Genomic DNA, 18,120 nt, shown 5'->3' with positions numbered 1-18,120 from the left:
GGAAATCCCAGTCTCAGAGGTAAGCTTGGCAGGCATGCTCCAAGTCTCACATGTCACCAGGGTAGTGGGTGGCGCTGGCTTCACGGCAGCCTGGAGTCAATTAACTGGATTACAAAGCAGTGATTGCGTTATGGAAACTTCAAGGTCCCCTTGATTATCTGCCTCAGGACTCTTTTTTTTTTTTTTTTTTTTTTTTTCCTGGTTTTTCGAGACAGGGTTTCTCTGTATTGCTTTGGAGGTTGTCCTGGGACTAGCTCTTGTAAACCAGGCTGGCCTCGAACTCACAGAGATCCGCCTGCCTCTGCCTCCCGAGTGCTGGGATTAAAGGCGTGCACCACCAACTCCTGGCAGTCTGGCTCAGGACTGTTTGGGGAATGTATTTTCCTCGTGGAGCTACATTCCTCTGCAAGCCTCCAAAGGAGAGCTGCCTAAGATCCACATGGGCACGGGGAAGGTGGATCCTCCATGCTCTAATCCCCGCAGGTCTCTGCTGCAGGCCGCCTTTGGGGGCATTGCTGAGAGTTCCCATCTGACCTACTCCCCTGGGCTGGGATTCTCACTTGTCCCCTGTCAAGGTGTTCAGGCCACAGCACTTCTCTGCCCCTCCCCTCCTGGCAACATGAGGGGTAAACCATTTTAAGACGGAGGTCCCCTCGCCCCATACCGGACTCTGCACAACCCAAGAGAAATTACCCCTCGCTTCTTAATGGCTTTATTCAGCAGCTTGACCACATCTGTCCCTTCCACACCGCTGGCTTTGAACCGCTTTGTCCATGTGATCAGGATAGCCTGTGAGAGAGTGGGAAAGTGGAATGAGGGCAAAGAGCCTTGGCACAGTGTCAAATGGCCTCTATCAAGTCACACTGGAGCCAGAGTGAGATTGATCCACCGCCTGTCTATCCACTTAATGGGTTTCTCTGGGAGAACTGTTTAAAAAATGATTTATTTATTCTTTTATTTTGTGTGCATTGGTGTTTTGCCTGGATGTATGTCTGTGTGAGGGTGTCAGATCCCCTGAAACTGAAGTTAGCTGTGAGCCACCCTGTGGGTGCTGGGAATTGAACCTCAGTCCTCTGGTTAAGACCCCTCTGGAGGAACTTAAAGGAGAGGAGAAAAAAAAAAAAACAGAGTCGCAATCTCCAACTTGTATTGGAATCAAGCAAGTGACAAGTCAGTAACAGCAGTGCTCCTAATACCTGGCACACCCAGGTAGATGCCAACTCTGCAGCCAGGCCCCATTCAAAAGCCTCTGCAGCTAAGAGTACATGGTGCTGTCTGTGTAGAGGACCTGAGCTCATTTCCCAGCACCCATGTTTGATGACCCGAAAGCACCTGTAATCCAGTTCCAGAAGATCTGACACCCTCTTCTGACCTTTGTGGGAACATGGGAGTGCTCGTGCATGCGCACGCGCGCGCGCACACACACACACACACACACACACACACACACACACACACAGAGTAAATATAAATTGAGAAGGAAGGGTTCAGCAAGATGGCTCAGTGGGTAAAGGCGCTTGCCACTAACCCTGATAAGCTGAGGGAGCCAATCCCCTAAATTGCCCCCTGACCTTTACAAAGTATGAGGCATGTGTGCATGCTCCCCCACAAACAAACAAACAAACAAACAAACAAACAAGTGGAAGGGAAAATCAGGAAATTCAGTGAGACCTGATTGATCACCTCAACTTTCCAGCAAGATCTTAGTTTTCAATCCATGACCAAATAAGAAAGAGAAAAAAAGACATGCTAAGAGAATTCTTGCCAGGGCTGAGGCACTGAAGGAATGGTGTTGGCTAATGGGACCTGTGGCTGTTTGGAACTTGCACTCCCATCTGTATGTGAGCCATCGAATCCACCATTATACAGTATAGTGCTCATCCCGGTTTGCAAGTTCGTGGAACACCATCAAGCTGGGGAGACACTGACAAGGTCAAGTCCCAGGAGTGTGCGTGAGTTGGGACTTAGCTTTGCAATATACTTTGTACTATTGCAATGGTTTTTAAACATGGCCTTTAAAAACGGGAGGGGGGGGGGACACGGGACACACACACGACTAGAGAGATGGCTCAGAGGTTAAGAGCACTGGCTGCTCTTCCAGAGAGCCTGAGTTCAATTCCCAGCAACCACATGGTGGCTCACAACCATCTGTAACGAGATCTGGTGCCCTCTTCTGGTGTGCAGACAGAACACACACACACACACACAGAGAGAGAGAGAGAGAGGAGAGAGAGAGAGAGAGAGAGAGAGAGAGAGAGAATATAAAACAGTTCTGTTTGCCAGCCCTTTTCTCAGTCTCTAGACACACAGACACCGCAGGTTTGGGATGACTATTGCCAGGCCCTGCCAGCCTCCCAGGGCTAACACAAAGAAGAGGGGCCTGACCTCACTGTGAGAGCTGTGCAGACTATGGGCTGCCCTGGAGGGAGTGGGCAAACCCTCGTTGAGTTTGTGATCCTTCCCTCTGGAGCAACTATGACTAAGCCCGGTATTGGAAATAACCCTGGTCCATGTTTTCTTTCCTTCAGCTTCCAATGAAACAATCAAATATGGTCTTGTGGGAAGAACATGGACTTGGGTGACCAGAAACCCAGACCTTTCCCCAAGTTCCCACCCACTTCTTGGTGGAGTGCTATCTTATTTCTCCAAGGAGCATTTCGTATATGGAGAATAATAAGGGCTGGCAGGATGGCTCAGCTGTTAAAGGCTAGGCTCACAACCAAAATATAACAGAATAATGGAGTTGGTCTAAATTTGGGCAATGGAGGTCCCAGCCTTGAACCCTTCCCCCATGGGGGTCAGGGTTGGTAGGTAAGCCACACTTTTGGCTCCGCCTCTGCCCACAATGCCCCACCCCCACATCTGCAGGCTTCTGTCACCAAGAGGATGTCTCTCTTGCCACACCTTCCTCCCCACTTCAAAGACTGCTTTGTGGAGGCCAGGTCATATCCGCTAGCCATTCTCGCTCTCAGGGCCTGGCCTAGTGCCTATTTAACACTTAGTCATCATGTTGGTCACTTAGAGGCCATCTTGGTTATTAGACCAACTGCCACGTATCAACAAGTGATTGACTTTTTGAGAGACAGGGTGTCCCACTTTGGCTTTGAACTTGCTATATAGCTGAGGATGACCTTGGGCCTCTGATCCTCCTGCCTCCACCTCCTGAGTACTGGGTTATGGCCGTGCTGGAATTACAGGCATGCACCATCACACCCGGTTTATGTAGTGCTGGGGATCAAACCCAGGGCTTCATGCACGCTAGACAATCATTGAACTAAGTCGTGTCCCCACCCACCCAGCAATTTTGGTATTTTGAGAATGTATCTTTACATCACCCATCCTATATAGTGAACGGTTAGAATTGTCTCATCATTAGTTATAGTTATTAATCCCTTCATATGCCTAATGTACAAACTAAACTTTCGCAGGCATGTGAATGTATAGGCAAGAACATACACTTACATGGTTCAGCATGATCTACACTTTAGGCATCTTCTGGGGACTTGGGACCTTTCTCCCACACTATCACACAACTGCAAGCTCTGAGAATGGGCAGGGAGAGGTACTCTGGAGGCCCAGCTGATCTGAACAGCTTGGAGGTACTGAACTACCAGATATCTAGGAAGTCCAGATGGGACTACCCATGTTCCAGATGGAGAAAACCAGGGGCAGGAACATCTCAGAAGTGCTCAAGGGAGGGGGCACAAAATACAAGGCGAGACCTGGGCCAGTGCTCCTGGTTCTATCATGAACAATCTGGAACATCCCATGGAGGCCTCTGTTCTCCATCCTAAAACAAGGGGCTCAATCTACCAGGCTCTCCGAACCCTACAGGCTGATTCTGCAAGCCAAACAAACACACAGCCTCCAGTGTGAAGAAAAGCAACAACATGGACCCCATCAACAAAGGTGGGTCCAGGTACCACCGGCAAGTGTGCAGGACACCCAGTGCCCAAATGCTGCAGTAAAGTAGAGTAGTGTGATACCATGTTCTCTTCTGTCTACTGGGCTGCAGGCAAGCCTCAGTCTCTCGATCCATGGCGGGTGGGATGGGGATCAGAAACACCTAACTCATAGAGGTAACAGATAATGTGTTAGCTGTGAAATGCACATGAAAACACGGCCTGGGGCCTGCTACGCCCTCATAGTTAACTGTTGGAATTCCTGGCATTTGTTTATTCACAGACACACACACACACACACACACACACACACGGGGGGGGGGGGGTGTTCTGTCCCTTCACATAGAAAAGGAACAAGCTCCGCCTACTTTTTTCCATATCTTTGTAGCTCTCTGAGGAACAGTTTTACCACAGGGTAGAGCTGAGTGCATCCTTGCCAAACAGACGCATGAATGGACAAAGGACACATATTTAAGACAGATGCCGTGACAAGTCAGTCACCTGGGAGCTCAACAAGGAAACCAAAGGTTTCTCTTCAGGCAGAAGACATCCTGATTCCTGAGGCGCAGCACCTGCCCAGACTCGCGGTTGCTATGTGGCTTCCGCTTCTCTCCATAGTTATTAAGCCTTGTCTAACCTTAGCTTCGTCAATGGCTCCCTCTACCTGGTGGCTACAAGTTCTATAATTGGTGGCTATAAGCACACCAGCAACGAAAGTGACTGATCAACAGAACAGGCTGGAGATATGGCTGAGTGAGTAGAGCGCTTGCCCAGCATGCACTAGGTTCGGGGTTCAACCCCTGGCTCCATATAAACCAGGCATGGTGGTGCTGAGGAAGGAGAACCATGAGTCCAAAGTCATCTTAGGCTACTATCCAGAGAGCAGCCTGGGATACATTGGACCCCTCAGAAGAGGTCTGGGGGTGGGGGTGGGGAGTGGGGGTGGTGGATGAAAGGAAGGGGAAGAAGAAATATGGCAGCACAACCTCCCATTAATTTTGACAAATGATTCCAAAATAAAGAGGCATGGGAGTCACCCATAAGCAAAGGGAAACCATTGCCACCTTCTGAACCCAGTTAACCCCCCCCCATCATCCTTACCTCGTCTATTTTGGTTTGTCGGCAGGGGAAAGAAAACGTGAATCCCACAGGTAATTTCTTGTCCTTGATCTTTCTTTTCTCCATGAAGTCCCCCAGGCACTCAGCAACATGATCGAAAAGCTAGAAGGCACAGAAGAGGGACATCAGTTTGGGGGCAGAGAGAGGACTCTGTTTTAGATCACGGGGTGTGTGTGGGTGTGGGTGGGTGTATGTGCGCGCACGTGTGTGCGCGTGTGCACACACACAAGCCCACATGCATGCACCAGCAAACACAGCTCACACAGAACACCTCCAGCCCTCCAAAGGAACTGTCCTCTCAGAGGTCACTGACACTGGTCATCTAGGCACTGATTAGAAACACAGAAAATCAGCAGAGTCTCCCATGACACACTGGCCATGGGTTTCCATCAGCTGTCCAGGAGGAGTGACCTGGCCACTCCCCACACTGATCCTGCAAATCCTCAGGCAGCTCCATGGCTGAAGAACCATCAAAGCCTTGTGCTTTTGCTTTACCTACTGAAGGTGAGCACCCCTAAAATGTACATATCCTAAGTGTGGAGGTCACAGGGCTCTCACAAGCTACACCTGTTCCATCGCCGACACCCACATCGAGAAGAACAAGTAGGGCTGGGGGGTATGGCTCAGTGTACAGCACGTGTCTAGCCACAACACCCTTGTCTGATCCCCAGGAACTAACCCCCAAAGAAATATAACAATACCCAAACCCGCATGACTAGCTAGACATGGTAGCTCATGTCTACAATTCTGGTACCCAGGAGTCTGAGGCAAGAGTTCAAGGCCAAACTAGGCAATGGAATGAAATCCTGTCTCGAATAATAACAATAAAAACCCAGATGTGCCGTGCCTTGGTGGTGCACGCTTTAAATACCAGCACTTGGGAGGCAGAGGCAGGCGGGTCTCTGTGAGTTCGAGGCCAGCCTGGTCTCCAGAGTGAGTGCCAGGATAGGCTCCAAAGCTACACAGAGAAACCCTGTCTCAAAAAACCAACCCCCCCCCAAAAAAAAAAACCAAAAACAGATGCTCCCTTCATGGCTCTGGGGGGACTCCTGCCACCCGGATTTCTAACACTCTCGTGTATAAATGGAAATGGAGCAGGGCATGTTCTCTGCTGTCTTTGTTTCTCTTTAAGGACTGTTCATCACTGTACTACTGCATGAACACACCATGCTATGAATATCCCACAGCGTGTATCTGGCATTGCCATGCAAGCTTGCTGGCTCTGACTCATTAGGTGTATACACACACCACAGGAATCCACTAAGAAAAGAGTCCAGAAGCCTGGCTCCCTGGCTTCTGCATGTACACTGCTGATGGTAGTGAGCCTTTGAGAACACAGTCACACAGCTCCTTAGAGTCCAGAAGAGGACAGTGTCAAAGAGCCAAACCTTAGTCACCTTGACCCAGCTTTAGAGGGGACCTGACTCACTACTGGAGTTAGGGAGCACCCAGTCCATTCTGACTTGGGAGCCTTGGTCTGAGTCACTATTACTCAGGCTACGCTGCAGCAGCATCTCTGACTGAAGGACACGTGACCATCCGTTCTGGAGAAACCAGGCTAAGCTTTCTGTGACCTACTTCAGACTAATGCAAACCCATTACTAAGTCAATCTTTAAGGTCTATGCCATCTGCACCCGGGGCTCCAGGCACTCCTGCTTCAAGTAAGATGAACGAAGGAAGAATGGTCGCACAGGAGGGCAGGGTGGAGGACCTGCTCACTGCGGCAACAGGACCACACCAGGAACCCGAAGCCAGCACCTGGAACCAAGCAAAGTGCACCTCCCCATAGCAGCTGAGAAGGTCACGCTATACTGGGTGTACTAGGTGCACACCTATGATCCTATGAGAGGGGGGAAGAGCCAGAGTTTCAGGCCAGCCTGAGCTACAGTAAGCTCCAGGCCAGGCCAGGCTAGGCATCTTAGAGAGGCCCTGTCTTTTGAAACAAAAGAAATGAGCTTGGGATGTAGTCAGTGGTGGAGCACTTGTCTAGCATCCCAAGATCCTGGATTCAATACCCAGTACTACAGAAAGAAAGAAAGAAAGAAAGAAAGAAAGAAAGAAAGAAAGAAAGAAAGAAAGAAAGAAAGAAAGAAAGAAAAGAAAGAATCCTCATCACCTTCCTGACAACATGCTCATTATTTTAAAAATACACACAGAAGCTGTAGTGACTTGTGTTTATAATCTCACACTCAGGAGGCAGAGGCAGGATAATGAGTGTGAGGCCAGTCTGGACTAGATAGCAAGTTCCAGGCCAGCCTGAGCCAGCTAAACAAACAAATAAACATTTTAGAGCCAATGAGATGGCTCAGCAGGCAGGTGCTTCCCGTCAAAAATGGTAGCCTGAGTTCAACACTCGGGACCTGTATGATGGAAGGAAAGAACCAATTCTTCCAAGGTGTCCTCTGACCTCCACATAGTCCCACTGTGGCACTTGGGCACCTACACACAGATGCGCCCACTCGGGCGTGTACACGCATGCGCGAGCGAACAAAAGAAAAAAATTTTAAGGGGTGGGGAGAGGGCTCAGTTGGTGAAGTGCCTCCCACGCAAGCATCAGGTCCCCAGAACACATATAAACAGCCAGGTGAGGCAGCATACTGCAGCCCTGGTGCTGGAGTCGAAGACAGGTGCAGCTCGCCAGCCAGCCAGTGAACTTGGGTTTAATGAGAGACCATGTCTCAAACAGATACTGTAGAGTGTGTTGGAGAAAGGTTACCTGATAGCAATCTTTGACCTCTATACTTGTGTGCTCACACACATGTGTATGAGAACCCACACAACTTGTACATACACATGCTATACACATACACACACACACACAGAGAGACACACAGAGAGAGAGAGAGAGAGAGAGAGAGAGAGAGACTTAACCCCTCAACTGACTAGCAGGGCAAACAATGGCAGAAGAAAACAAGCAACAACTTTAAGTACTATTCAAAATTATCAAAACTAATTTAAGTAATGTGGGGGGGGCTGGTGTGTGCATGGTATGTGCATAAGGTATATATCAACATGTGTGTCCCAGTGCTCATATATGAGGCCAGAGGGAAATATCAAGGGTTCTGCTCTATCTCTGTCTTGTTACCTTGAGAGACAGTTTCTCACTTAATCTGGAGCTGAGCTGGTGACCAGCAAGCTCAGGCCATCCTCCTGTCTGTTTTCTGATGGTATTAGGGGTACAGTCATTTGGGCAGTCACATCCACCATCACCCACACACACACACACACACACACACACACACACAGCACCTCCAATGAGGTGCTCCAAGGGATGCTGGTTTGATGGAGCAGAATGAGGAGAACAAGGACCTACCTGGCTTCCACTGCCGTGCACGATGTTCTCCGGGGTTTCGTAGGCCTCAGACTCCATGTGGACATTCTGATTCTTCTCATGATTCACCTGCACCCTCAGGATTCGGAAGGAAGAGCCGCCAAGATCCAGGGCGATGAAATCCCCCTTTTCTGACGAGGGAGAAAAGAGGGGTCATGTGAGAGAGTGTGAGAAGGCGGCCATGGACGGCATCCACCCTTTGGATCTGGCCCTGTCTGTGTGTCCCACCCACCGCACAGCACCTTCAGCAGAACTCTGAGTTTGCCTTGCCTGGCCCTGCTGGAGCAACTCTAGTCTCACACTGCAGAGGAAGAGATGGAATGGCCCACCCTCCTCTAGTTACTTAGCCTATTTAAAGACAGCACTGCTGCCCATAAGGACCACGCAACACTGGCTTCTTATTTTGATGAGATGGGGTCTCATGTAGCCCAGGTTGGCCTCAACACTGCTATATAGCTGAAGATGACCCCAGTCTCCCAGTCCTGCTGCCCCTGCCTCCCAACTGCAGGGATTAGGGGTATGTGTTGTCACACCCAGCCTGCACAGTATTTCAGCACAGGAAAATCCTGTGCTGAGGTCCAGCCCACGCCCGGGGTTCCTTCCATGTTGGCTCAGATGCCAATCACTGCTTGCCCAAAGCTCCAGTTACTCCTTGGGTTGTTTTCCCATTGTTGTGGTTAAGACATACATAATGTGAAACTTAACACTGGAACCATTTTCTGAGTGCACAGATCAGTGTCACTAAGGACATTTGCAATGTTAAGTAGCCATCACCACTATTAGCGAAACTTTAATGTCACCCAACGTGACTTGGAAGCCATGAAGTAGTAATTCCCCACCCCTCCCAGCCCTAGTAACCTCCACTTCACTATCTGAAAGTGGCCTGCTCTAGACACTTCTTACAGGCATAAATCAGGCATAAACTGTCTTTTTGTGACTGGTGGCTTTCACTTAGTGTAATGTCACCCATGTTGCAGCCTGTGTGTACAAGCTAGGAGTGACAGCCACTCTTGTCTCCCTAGATCCCAGCAGCCCTCATATCCATGGCTATCAATATCAGACTGGCAGCGCCTCACTTAGCCTGAAAAGGACCCCCCCCCCTCACACACACACACAATTTGCAATTTGAGTCACACAGCACACAATCCATTCATTCAAGTGTAAGCTCAAGCCAAGCATGGTGGTGCATGCTTGTGATCCCAGCACTTAGGCTAAGACAGAAGGATCTCAAGTTCAAGGATAACCTGGGCTACATGGTAAACACTTGTCTGGGCGCGCGCGTGTGTGTAATAATGTAATCTAAATTTTTTTATTATATTTTAAAAATCAGAAGGCTGGGGATATAGCTCAGTGGTAAAATACTTGCCCTGGGGTTGATCCACCACATCATAATCAACAAAATAAACCAATGGAATTTAACGGCTCTGTGCTGGGCATTTCACATAAATGCTTCCTTGCAACTGGCTTTTTTCACTCAGCAAAATGTTTCTAATGAGCTTCTACATTTTCTTGTTTAGCAACACTTCAATCTTTTTGCAGTTAATACTATCCCACTACCACGTTTTACTTGTCCCTAACATTAGCTGGGTGGCATGGGCTGCTTTCGCTTTGGGCTAGGGGTTAACACCGCTAGGCACACTGGCACACAGGTTCGTGTGTGGACAAGTGTCCTCGTTTCTCTCGGGTGTACTCGGGAATCAGACTGCCTGATGAAGCACGGTTGGCCTGTAGAAATGCCACGGTCTGACCAAGTGGCTGCGTCACTTTCTTGTTCGTGATAAATCAAATAAATCTCTAGCTTGTCCACATCTTCAGTAACGTGCGTGACGTCATTTTCCGCAGTCACTCTCTCTGGTGAATTCTGATGTTACAGCACTGTTCACCTACTGACTGCCCATCTCCATCTGCCTACATCTGGGAGTTATGTCTACCCAGACCCTTCACTCCGATCAAAACTGGAGGGGGTCTTTCCGTTAGATATATGGGGGTAAAAAGACTGGTCACCGGCCAGGCAGTGAGACGGGTAAAGCACTTTCTGTGCAAACCTGAAGATCTGAGTTCAATTCCTGGACCACCCCACCCCATAAAGATTCCCCATAAACTGTCCTCTGAGCTTTACACATGCACCATGGTATGTGGGTGCCACTATATACACTTCACAATAGTAATAAAATAAACTTAAATATAGCAACAATAAAGGAAGTGCAAACCCTTAAAATTTTTCTTCTCACTTTTGTGGGGCTGGGCAAAAGCATTGACCAAAGTTTTACATTTTCGTGAAGTGCCATTTATTTCTGGTTTTGCTGTTTAGTTTTGCGCTGTGTATAAGAATCCAAACTGCTAAATGCAAGGTCACAAAGGTTCACATCCATTTTTTCCTTTACGACCTTCATGGTGCCAGCTCTTACTTAAGTCTTTGATCTTCTTGGAGTTAATGTTTTGTGTAGGGTATGAAGCAAGGGGACAACTTGGTTCTTTGTGGACGTTCAGTGTCCTGGCCCTGCAGGCTGAAGACACTCTTTTCCCTCACTGAATAGCCTTGGCACCTCTGCCAAAAATCAACTGACCGTGAAAGTGTCTCTGTCTCTTTGTATGTTTTATTTGTTTTGGGTTTTACTTTGTTTTGTTTTGAAACAGGGTCTTACTGTGTAACCCTGGCTGACCCGGAACACTCTATGTAGACCAATCTGACCTTAAACTCAGAGATCTACCCATCCCTGCCTCCTGAGTGCGGGGATTAAAGTTGTGCACCACCATACCCGGGCTTATTCTTATTTTTAAAGTTAGTGTTTCTTTCCCGCCAAAATATAGTATTCTCTTTTACACAGTGGATATGTGTTTATATTTGAGATTCATTACAAACTTTTATAATTGGGAAAATTTTCAGTTGCCAACTGGGTCTCATGTTTAGATGAATAAAAGACAGTGGGTTTCCCATCACTAAAGTTCCAGGTAACGGTGGCTGAGAAGTCGGTCCAGCTCACCCACCCCATCTCCACTCAGCCTTTGAAACAGGCTCAAGCCAGCAAGGTTCCAGGGAGTTCAGGTGAGAGTTTAAGGAAAGGACAACTGTGACACGCCAGGACAGAATTCAAAATGATCTGAACGACAGTATCTGGACAACAGTAAACTAGATGGTGAATTAAAGAGACACCTGCCTGATGGCTGCTGAGAGCCAAGGGGCCTCTCTTGAAGCATGATCCTCCCTACCTGGGGTGTATCCCTGACTCCGAGGTGTGCTGTGTAGTGGCTGAGAAAAAAAGGTTGCCACACCTTCTGAAAACCACATTCACAGTCCAGGAAATCCTGGGGAAATATTAACTCCATGCCACAATTTATGGATAAGAAAGCTCCAAGCAAACTAGTCCTACCAGTGGCCAGGGGGACCCTCCCTTCTCACTCAATGCTCATTTTTTTTTTTAAACTATGTCTACAGGTCTTATCTTCCTCAACTGGGTAAATGATAAGCAAGCTGGAGACAGGGCTACGTCACCTGCTGCCCTGTGCAGTGGAGTTTACAGACAGCAGACAATCTAAGTATATGAGCTGGCTCAGCAGGAACCGCCTAGGTCAGTCACAAGGTCTGTTTGCTCTTCTGTTCTGCCAGGCCAGGGACAAAGGGAAATAGCTTTAGGTAAGTGCCACAAGGCATTTGGTAAGCTCTGTTGGATGCCTGGCATTTCCTTAGCTCAAACTCAGTATCCTCCTAGCTAAGCCACTTAAGTAGCTGCGATTATAAGCATTCACCAGCCTGCCTGCCTATCTACCTAGCTATCTATTTGATCTTCCTATCTACCCACCTACCTGTCATTTGTCTACCTACCTACCTACCTATCATCTACCTACTTACCTACCTACTTACCTACTACAGACCTATTTATCTACCCATCTATCTACCTACCTACTTACTGATCTATCTATCTACCCATCTACCAACCTACCTACCTACCTTAATACCCTACCAATCTATCTGCCTACAGACCTATGTCTGTCTGTCTATCTATCTATCTATCTATCTATCTATCTATCTATCTATCTACCCATCCATCCATCCATCCATCCATCCATCATGCTTCCTCCCCTCCCCCACAACGTCACACACAGCACAGCGCTATCTGGAACAAGCAGCTGAAGATGACATTGAACTTCTGATCTCCCTGCCTCTGCTTTCTGAGTGCTCAGTAGGCCCATTTCAGGCTACTGGGAGCGGGTTGAGGAGAGAGAAGGTTGGGTGTGTTTCACCTTCTCTCTGTCTCCTTCCACAACATCAGCAATACCAGTGAACTCTAAAACCCTCTTCACCCTTCCTCCAGGGGTTGTGCTTACACAGTGTCCTATCTCGGAGAATGCCACTTAGAAAGGCCGTCCCCATGAAGTACATACAGAGTACAAGGACACTGACAGAACTCACGATGTTTCTTACAGTACCCTACAGGTTCCAAAGCCCTTCTGCTTAATCCTGCCTTTTACTGTAGCCAGGGCAGGGAGAATCATGCCCTCCATTTCATGTTTATTATTTTTGTTCAGTCCTATTAGTTATTTCTTTAAACAGAGGAACTCAAGGCAATTCTCCTGCCTCAGCCTTCTCAAATGCTGGGATGATAGGTCTGAGTCACCAAACTCCCTCATACCCGTTTTACAGAAGAGGCAATGGAGGCTGAGACTGAAGTAAATTCCCCAAGGTTGCACTAAAGTGCTGGGGACTTCTCCATTAGTTTGGGTTTTGCTTCTTTTTACCTCCTCTTACTCCAAGTTCGGCTTCTTGCACCAGCAGCGGGCTTCCCTCCAACTTTCTCTTTGTATCTTTAGTCTCCTATTTGCCTACCCACTCCAGGGGCCTCCTACTCTAACCTCTCCCAGTATCCCCCATCGTACTGGGGGAAGGGAACCACTCTTCAAGAGAAGGCTCATTAAGCATCGCTCTGAAGGGTCTGGCATCTCTTCCCTTCTAATGATGGCCATTATTACCAGGAAATAATGGAAAGCAAACACAGGGCCAGGTGTCTCTGTGCACCAGCCTGTGTTGGAATACAAGACAAACAGAAACTACCTTCATGAAGTGCTCTGCTCTGTGAGTGAGCTACAGGCAAGCCAGCCCCAGTGACAATCTTCATCCTAAGCCCCACCTGAACCAGCCCTGAAAGCTGGGACCCACATGCCACTGGAACTTCAAGTCATCCTCAGATACAAGGAAGCCAGGGCTAATTAGACTCTGTCTCAAAAACAAAGGAAATAATAGCATGTGGTGGTATTCGATTTCAATCTAGCCCTGGGGAGGCAGAGGCAGGCAGATCTACACTGAGTTCCAGGCTAGCTAAGACTAGCACAAAAATATCTATCACCAGGCTGGAGAGATGGTTCATCAGTTAAGAGCACTGACTGCTCTTCCAGAGGACCCAGGTTCAATTCCCAGCACCCACATGGCAGCTTACAACTGTCTGTAACTCCAAGCAAGATCTGACACCTTCACACAGACATACAGGCAGGCAAATGTATCTATTACCATTGTGCGTGTGGTGCAACAAACCTGTAATTATACCTCTGGAGAGGCTGCTAGTTCAAGGCCAGCCTGGTCTGTATAAGACTATCTCATTTAAAAAAAAAAAGGGGGGGATATAACCAAATACACTATAAGTCATTCTGCTTTGCATGGAAGAAGACAAGACAATGGCACATCTGTTCGTTTCCAGGAGTCGTTTTGTGGCCTCTCCCTTATAAAGAGCATGCCGTGATCCATGAGAGAGAAACAAACCTCTGAGAATACGCAGCCTCCCACAGCTCCTGGACTAATATCCTTCGCACTAATGGGGCCGGGGAGAACCTCAGGAATGAGACACAGTCAGTTCGGAGCAACTTCATGAGAGATACAGTCCAGTAAAAATACTCAAGCGTGCCAGGCGTTGGTGGTGCACACCTTTAATCCCAGCACTCGGGAGGCAGAGGCAGGTACCTCTGTGAGTTCGAGGCCAGCTTGGTCTACAGAGCAAGTTCCAGGACAGCCTCCAAAACAATACAGAGAAACCCTGTCTCAAGAAAGAAAAAAAAAAAGTGCCCAAGGGAGCCAGAAGAGACAGCACTGACTGCTCTTGCAGAAACCCCCGGTTCTGTTCCCATCACTGACCTGATGGCTCATAACCATCCATAACCCATAACTCCAACTCCAGGGCATCTAACTTCAGAGGCACATGCACACACGGTTCATATACATACATCCACATACATTAAAAAACAACAACAACAACAAAAAACACCTCACACCTTTAATCTCAGCACTTGGGAGGCAGAGGCAAGTAGATCTCTGTGAGTTCCAGGCCAACCTGGTATATATAGTGAGTTCCAAGTCAGCTAGAGCTACACAGTGAGGCCCTGTCTCAAAATAGATAGATAGATAGATAGATAGATAGATAGATAGAAAGATAGATAGATAGATCTATCTTTGGAAAAAACCCAAAGGTATGTGGCCTTATGAATGTTTGTATCCAGAGGTCGGTGCTGCCAACAGCCTTGCCTCAGAAGCTCCTGTTTACAGTGGACAACAGTAAACAAAGACTCACAAGGGACTGTTGGATGCTCAGCCATAAATGGGACATCAATATCGCCCTTACAAGGCTCAGAGGCGGTAGGCGGCTGCAGAGCGTGACAACACAGCTGTGTTCTCGATCCCATAACCACTGTGTTTATCAGCATGAGATCTGGATAAGATTGGGCCCATCCATACCCTGCCATTAGAGGGACATGAGGCCTCCCCCTCTGTGAGGACTTACAGACAGAGAATGGTAACTAGGGGGAAGGGGCTCAGCTATGAGGCCCCACCCATCTCTGATCCAATAATCACCATTCAAGTCTTAGGCTTCACCCTCTCCTCTCCACTCCCCTCTCTTTTGGTTGTCAGTGTTGGTCTGTGCTCCTCAGAAGTCTCAACACTTGGTCCCATCAGCACAGGAAACGGGCAGGGGCCAAAAGAAGGCTTAGGGCCCAGGCCGCTGGCTGCCATTCCTCAGACCCTGTAACTATGTCCCAACATGGGTATATAGTTATGTGAGTCACCACATTTAAGATACCACTGACTGTGAGACACAAAATTATCTGATGAAACATTAACCAAGAAAAAGTGCCACTGGGCTAATTACAAGGTGGGAATAACAAAAAGGAAAAAAAAAGATGGAATGCAGTACAAAGCAATACATATTTCTGAGATTTTTTTTTTTAAATGTGTGATTCTTGACGAATGAAACATGGAAGCAGTTATGCTAAAGCGAACAGGTCCTTCTCATGCGGGACTGCTCAGGGCCTTTAATATCAACCTTGGACCCCCCCCCCGCCCCCGCCCCATAGGGAACTAGAGAATGAGGTATTTCCCAAATGAGTGGGCCTTGTCTGGAAGCAAATCTGGGCGGGGGGGGGGGGGGGCGTGGCTAGGTTACTAGTGTCACACTTTGAGACCCTGGAAATGGACGGTTGGAAAAGTGGGAGAGGGGTACCCCTTGACCTAAGGGTACTTGGAAGGAGTTGGTGGGAGATGCAAGTTCAGAAAGAAAGAAAAGACACCTCCTGCCTCCTTCTCCCCTCTCCTGCCTCTTCCTCTTCCCTGATCGCACAGGATCAGGTAACCTTCCCAAGCCTCCCCAAGCCCAGCGCACTTGCCTCTCCATCCCCTCTCAGCTGCAAAAAGCATGGCTGAACTCAGCTAATTCACAGGGAGATTCTTCACCTGCTTATGGGCTCATCCAGGGCTACCAAAAAGTGTGACAACACAAAGTGTCTCCCTTCCCCAGCCACAGGCACCAGAACACACTGAGGATATAGCAGCCAGGGTCATTTGGCCGGCTAGAACCGCTTTAAGAGCTGAACGGCTAGTAACCAGCCCTTGAAGAAACACAAGGTCCTGAGAGTCGGAACTAGTTAATTCTTGAACAAAGAAACTTCAGATAGAGACAGTAATGTGTGTACAGTGAATCCCATCTATAAAACAGGAGAAACAACACAAGTGGACACTGGGCCCAAGGCTCAGTGAGGATATTCCCCAAGGCCAGCTATAGCTGGAACTATTCCAGTTCCAAAAAATTGTACAGCAAGCATGGCGCTTGCCCTTTGCTGGGAAAACATCTGTAAAGGCTGAAGCTTTGCTGTCATGTGCATACAAACTGCTTCAAACCATCTCTAGACAAGATTGAAAATCCAGGCCTCCCGAACAAGAAAGAAAATGCAGAAGGGCAGAGGCCACAGTCATGGGAGAGAACTCAAAAAGAAACAACTTCCTGAAACCTAGCTCCCCTCACGGCATGCTGTAGCTGAACTCCGTCCTGGTGTTGGAGGGGCTTCAGCGTGTACTTTGGCAAACTCGTAGTAACTATGGATTGGCTAGGCAAAATGACTGTCCAAATTGGAGACTTGAGTGTCCTCTGAGTCCAAGCCCTATCTGGCCACTAAGCGTGCTACTTAACTGGATCACCAAAGGGAGGATGGCAAGGGGCTTGGGATTCTCCCATCGAACCTTTGGTTTATACTAGAGATGTAAGATAACCCACCCACACACACACGTTACCTGCAAACCCCTAAATGCTATACTTTCAAAGTACCACACAGCCTGGCTAATGTGGTGTCACCTGCTTATGGGCTCATCCAGGGCTACCAAAAAAGTGTGACAACACAAAGTGTCTCCCTTCCCCAGCCACAGGCACCAGAACACGCTGAGGATATAGCAGCCAGGGTCATTTGGCCGGCTAGAACCAGTGTCTGGCAGATATATGACAGGTGGGTTGATGGATAGAGGGATAACTGGATCAATGGAGAACAAGGGAAGGAAGGAAGGAAGGGGTGGGGGCAAGTGGGTGAGTGGGTGAATGGTTGGGTGGGTGGAGAGAAAGGTGGGGTGAGTGGATGAAAGGACGGAGGGAAAAGACAGATCAGCGGGCGAGCACGGGAGGAAACGGTGGAACGAGTGAAAATGGACAGATGAGCAAACGCCTGTTGGAAGGATGTTGTCACCGAACACTCAGAGCGCCATGTCTCAGAGACTAACCTGAGCCGTCAGGGATGGACCTCACAAAGGTCGGTAGCATCTTGACCGAGGCTGTTGGATTATAATCCCGGGAAAGGCCATTCTTCATCTCTTTCTTGAATCGCGTCAGGATATCTATCAGAATTTCATCAGAGAGCCGCATGGCATACAGATACTTATCAATCTGGGGATGGAGACAAGAAAGGAGAAGGAGAAGGCTGAGTTCTTGGGACTTTCAGATCAGCTGCAGCCTGGGCGGGCATGACAGGGTGAGAAAGTGGTGGCCTGGACAATCAAACTCCAGACACACGGGAGCATCCTCGAGGGGACATCACACCAGAGGAGGCCGTCCAGATCCCCCAACTGTGCCACCCAAAGACGGTCCACAAGTGCTCTGTTCCTTATCCTCACCTACAAAATGAACAAGATGACTCAAAGGCCCCCTCTTCCAAGCCTGGAATACCGCATGGCAAATGCTGTTCGGTCCCCAAGGATATGATACAGGCAGGTTTCCTCCTCCAACAGAGGCACCTTAAGCATCCTTCCCTCTGTGAGAAAGGGCTGGTTCCTCAAGGTTGGCGAGACCATACAGGTTAAGAACACAGGCTCTAGGGCCAGCCACATGGCTTCAAGGCCTAGCCCTGTTATCTAAGAGTTGTGTGGATTTCTGTTTCTTCAGTTGAAATAAATAGGACTTAACCAGGCATGGTAGTGTCTGCCTATAATGCCAGAACTCAGGAGGCTGAGACAGGAGGATCACAAGTTC

At 48.5% G+C, this 18,120-nt stretch overlaps 1 protein-coding gene across 1 annotated transcript in view; it reads right to left on the bottom strand.

Moving 5' to 3' along the window:
* Positions 1-18,120, bottom strand: part of Hk1 (hexokinase 1) — a 63,783-nt gene that overhangs the window by 23,554 nt on the left and 22,109 nt on the right. The window contains exons 2-5 of the mRNA XM_027388256.2: positions 17,376-17,538; positions 8,336-8,484; positions 5,004-5,123; positions 694-789 (exon numbers count right to left, since the gene is read on the bottom strand). Of these exons, the coding sequence (XP_027244057.1) occupies positions 694-789; positions 5,004-5,123; positions 8,336-8,484; positions 17,376-17,538 (528 nt within the window). The remainder of the gene's footprint in view (positions 1-693; positions 790-5,003; positions 5,124-8,335; positions 8,485-17,375; positions 17,539-18,120) is intronic.

This window comes from Cricetulus griseus (genome assembly GCF_003668045.3).
Source record: "Cricetulus griseus strain 17A/GY chromosome 1 unlocalized genomic scaffold, alternate assembly CriGri-PICRH-1.0 chr1_0, whole genome shotgun sequence".
In the NCBI taxonomy this organism is placed as follows: Eukaryota; Metazoa; Chordata; class Mammalia; order Rodentia; family Cricetidae; genus Cricetulus; species Cricetulus griseus.
The sequence above is the reverse complement of the archived record's forward strand: the minus strand, read 5'-3'. Positions and strand labels throughout refer to the sequence as shown.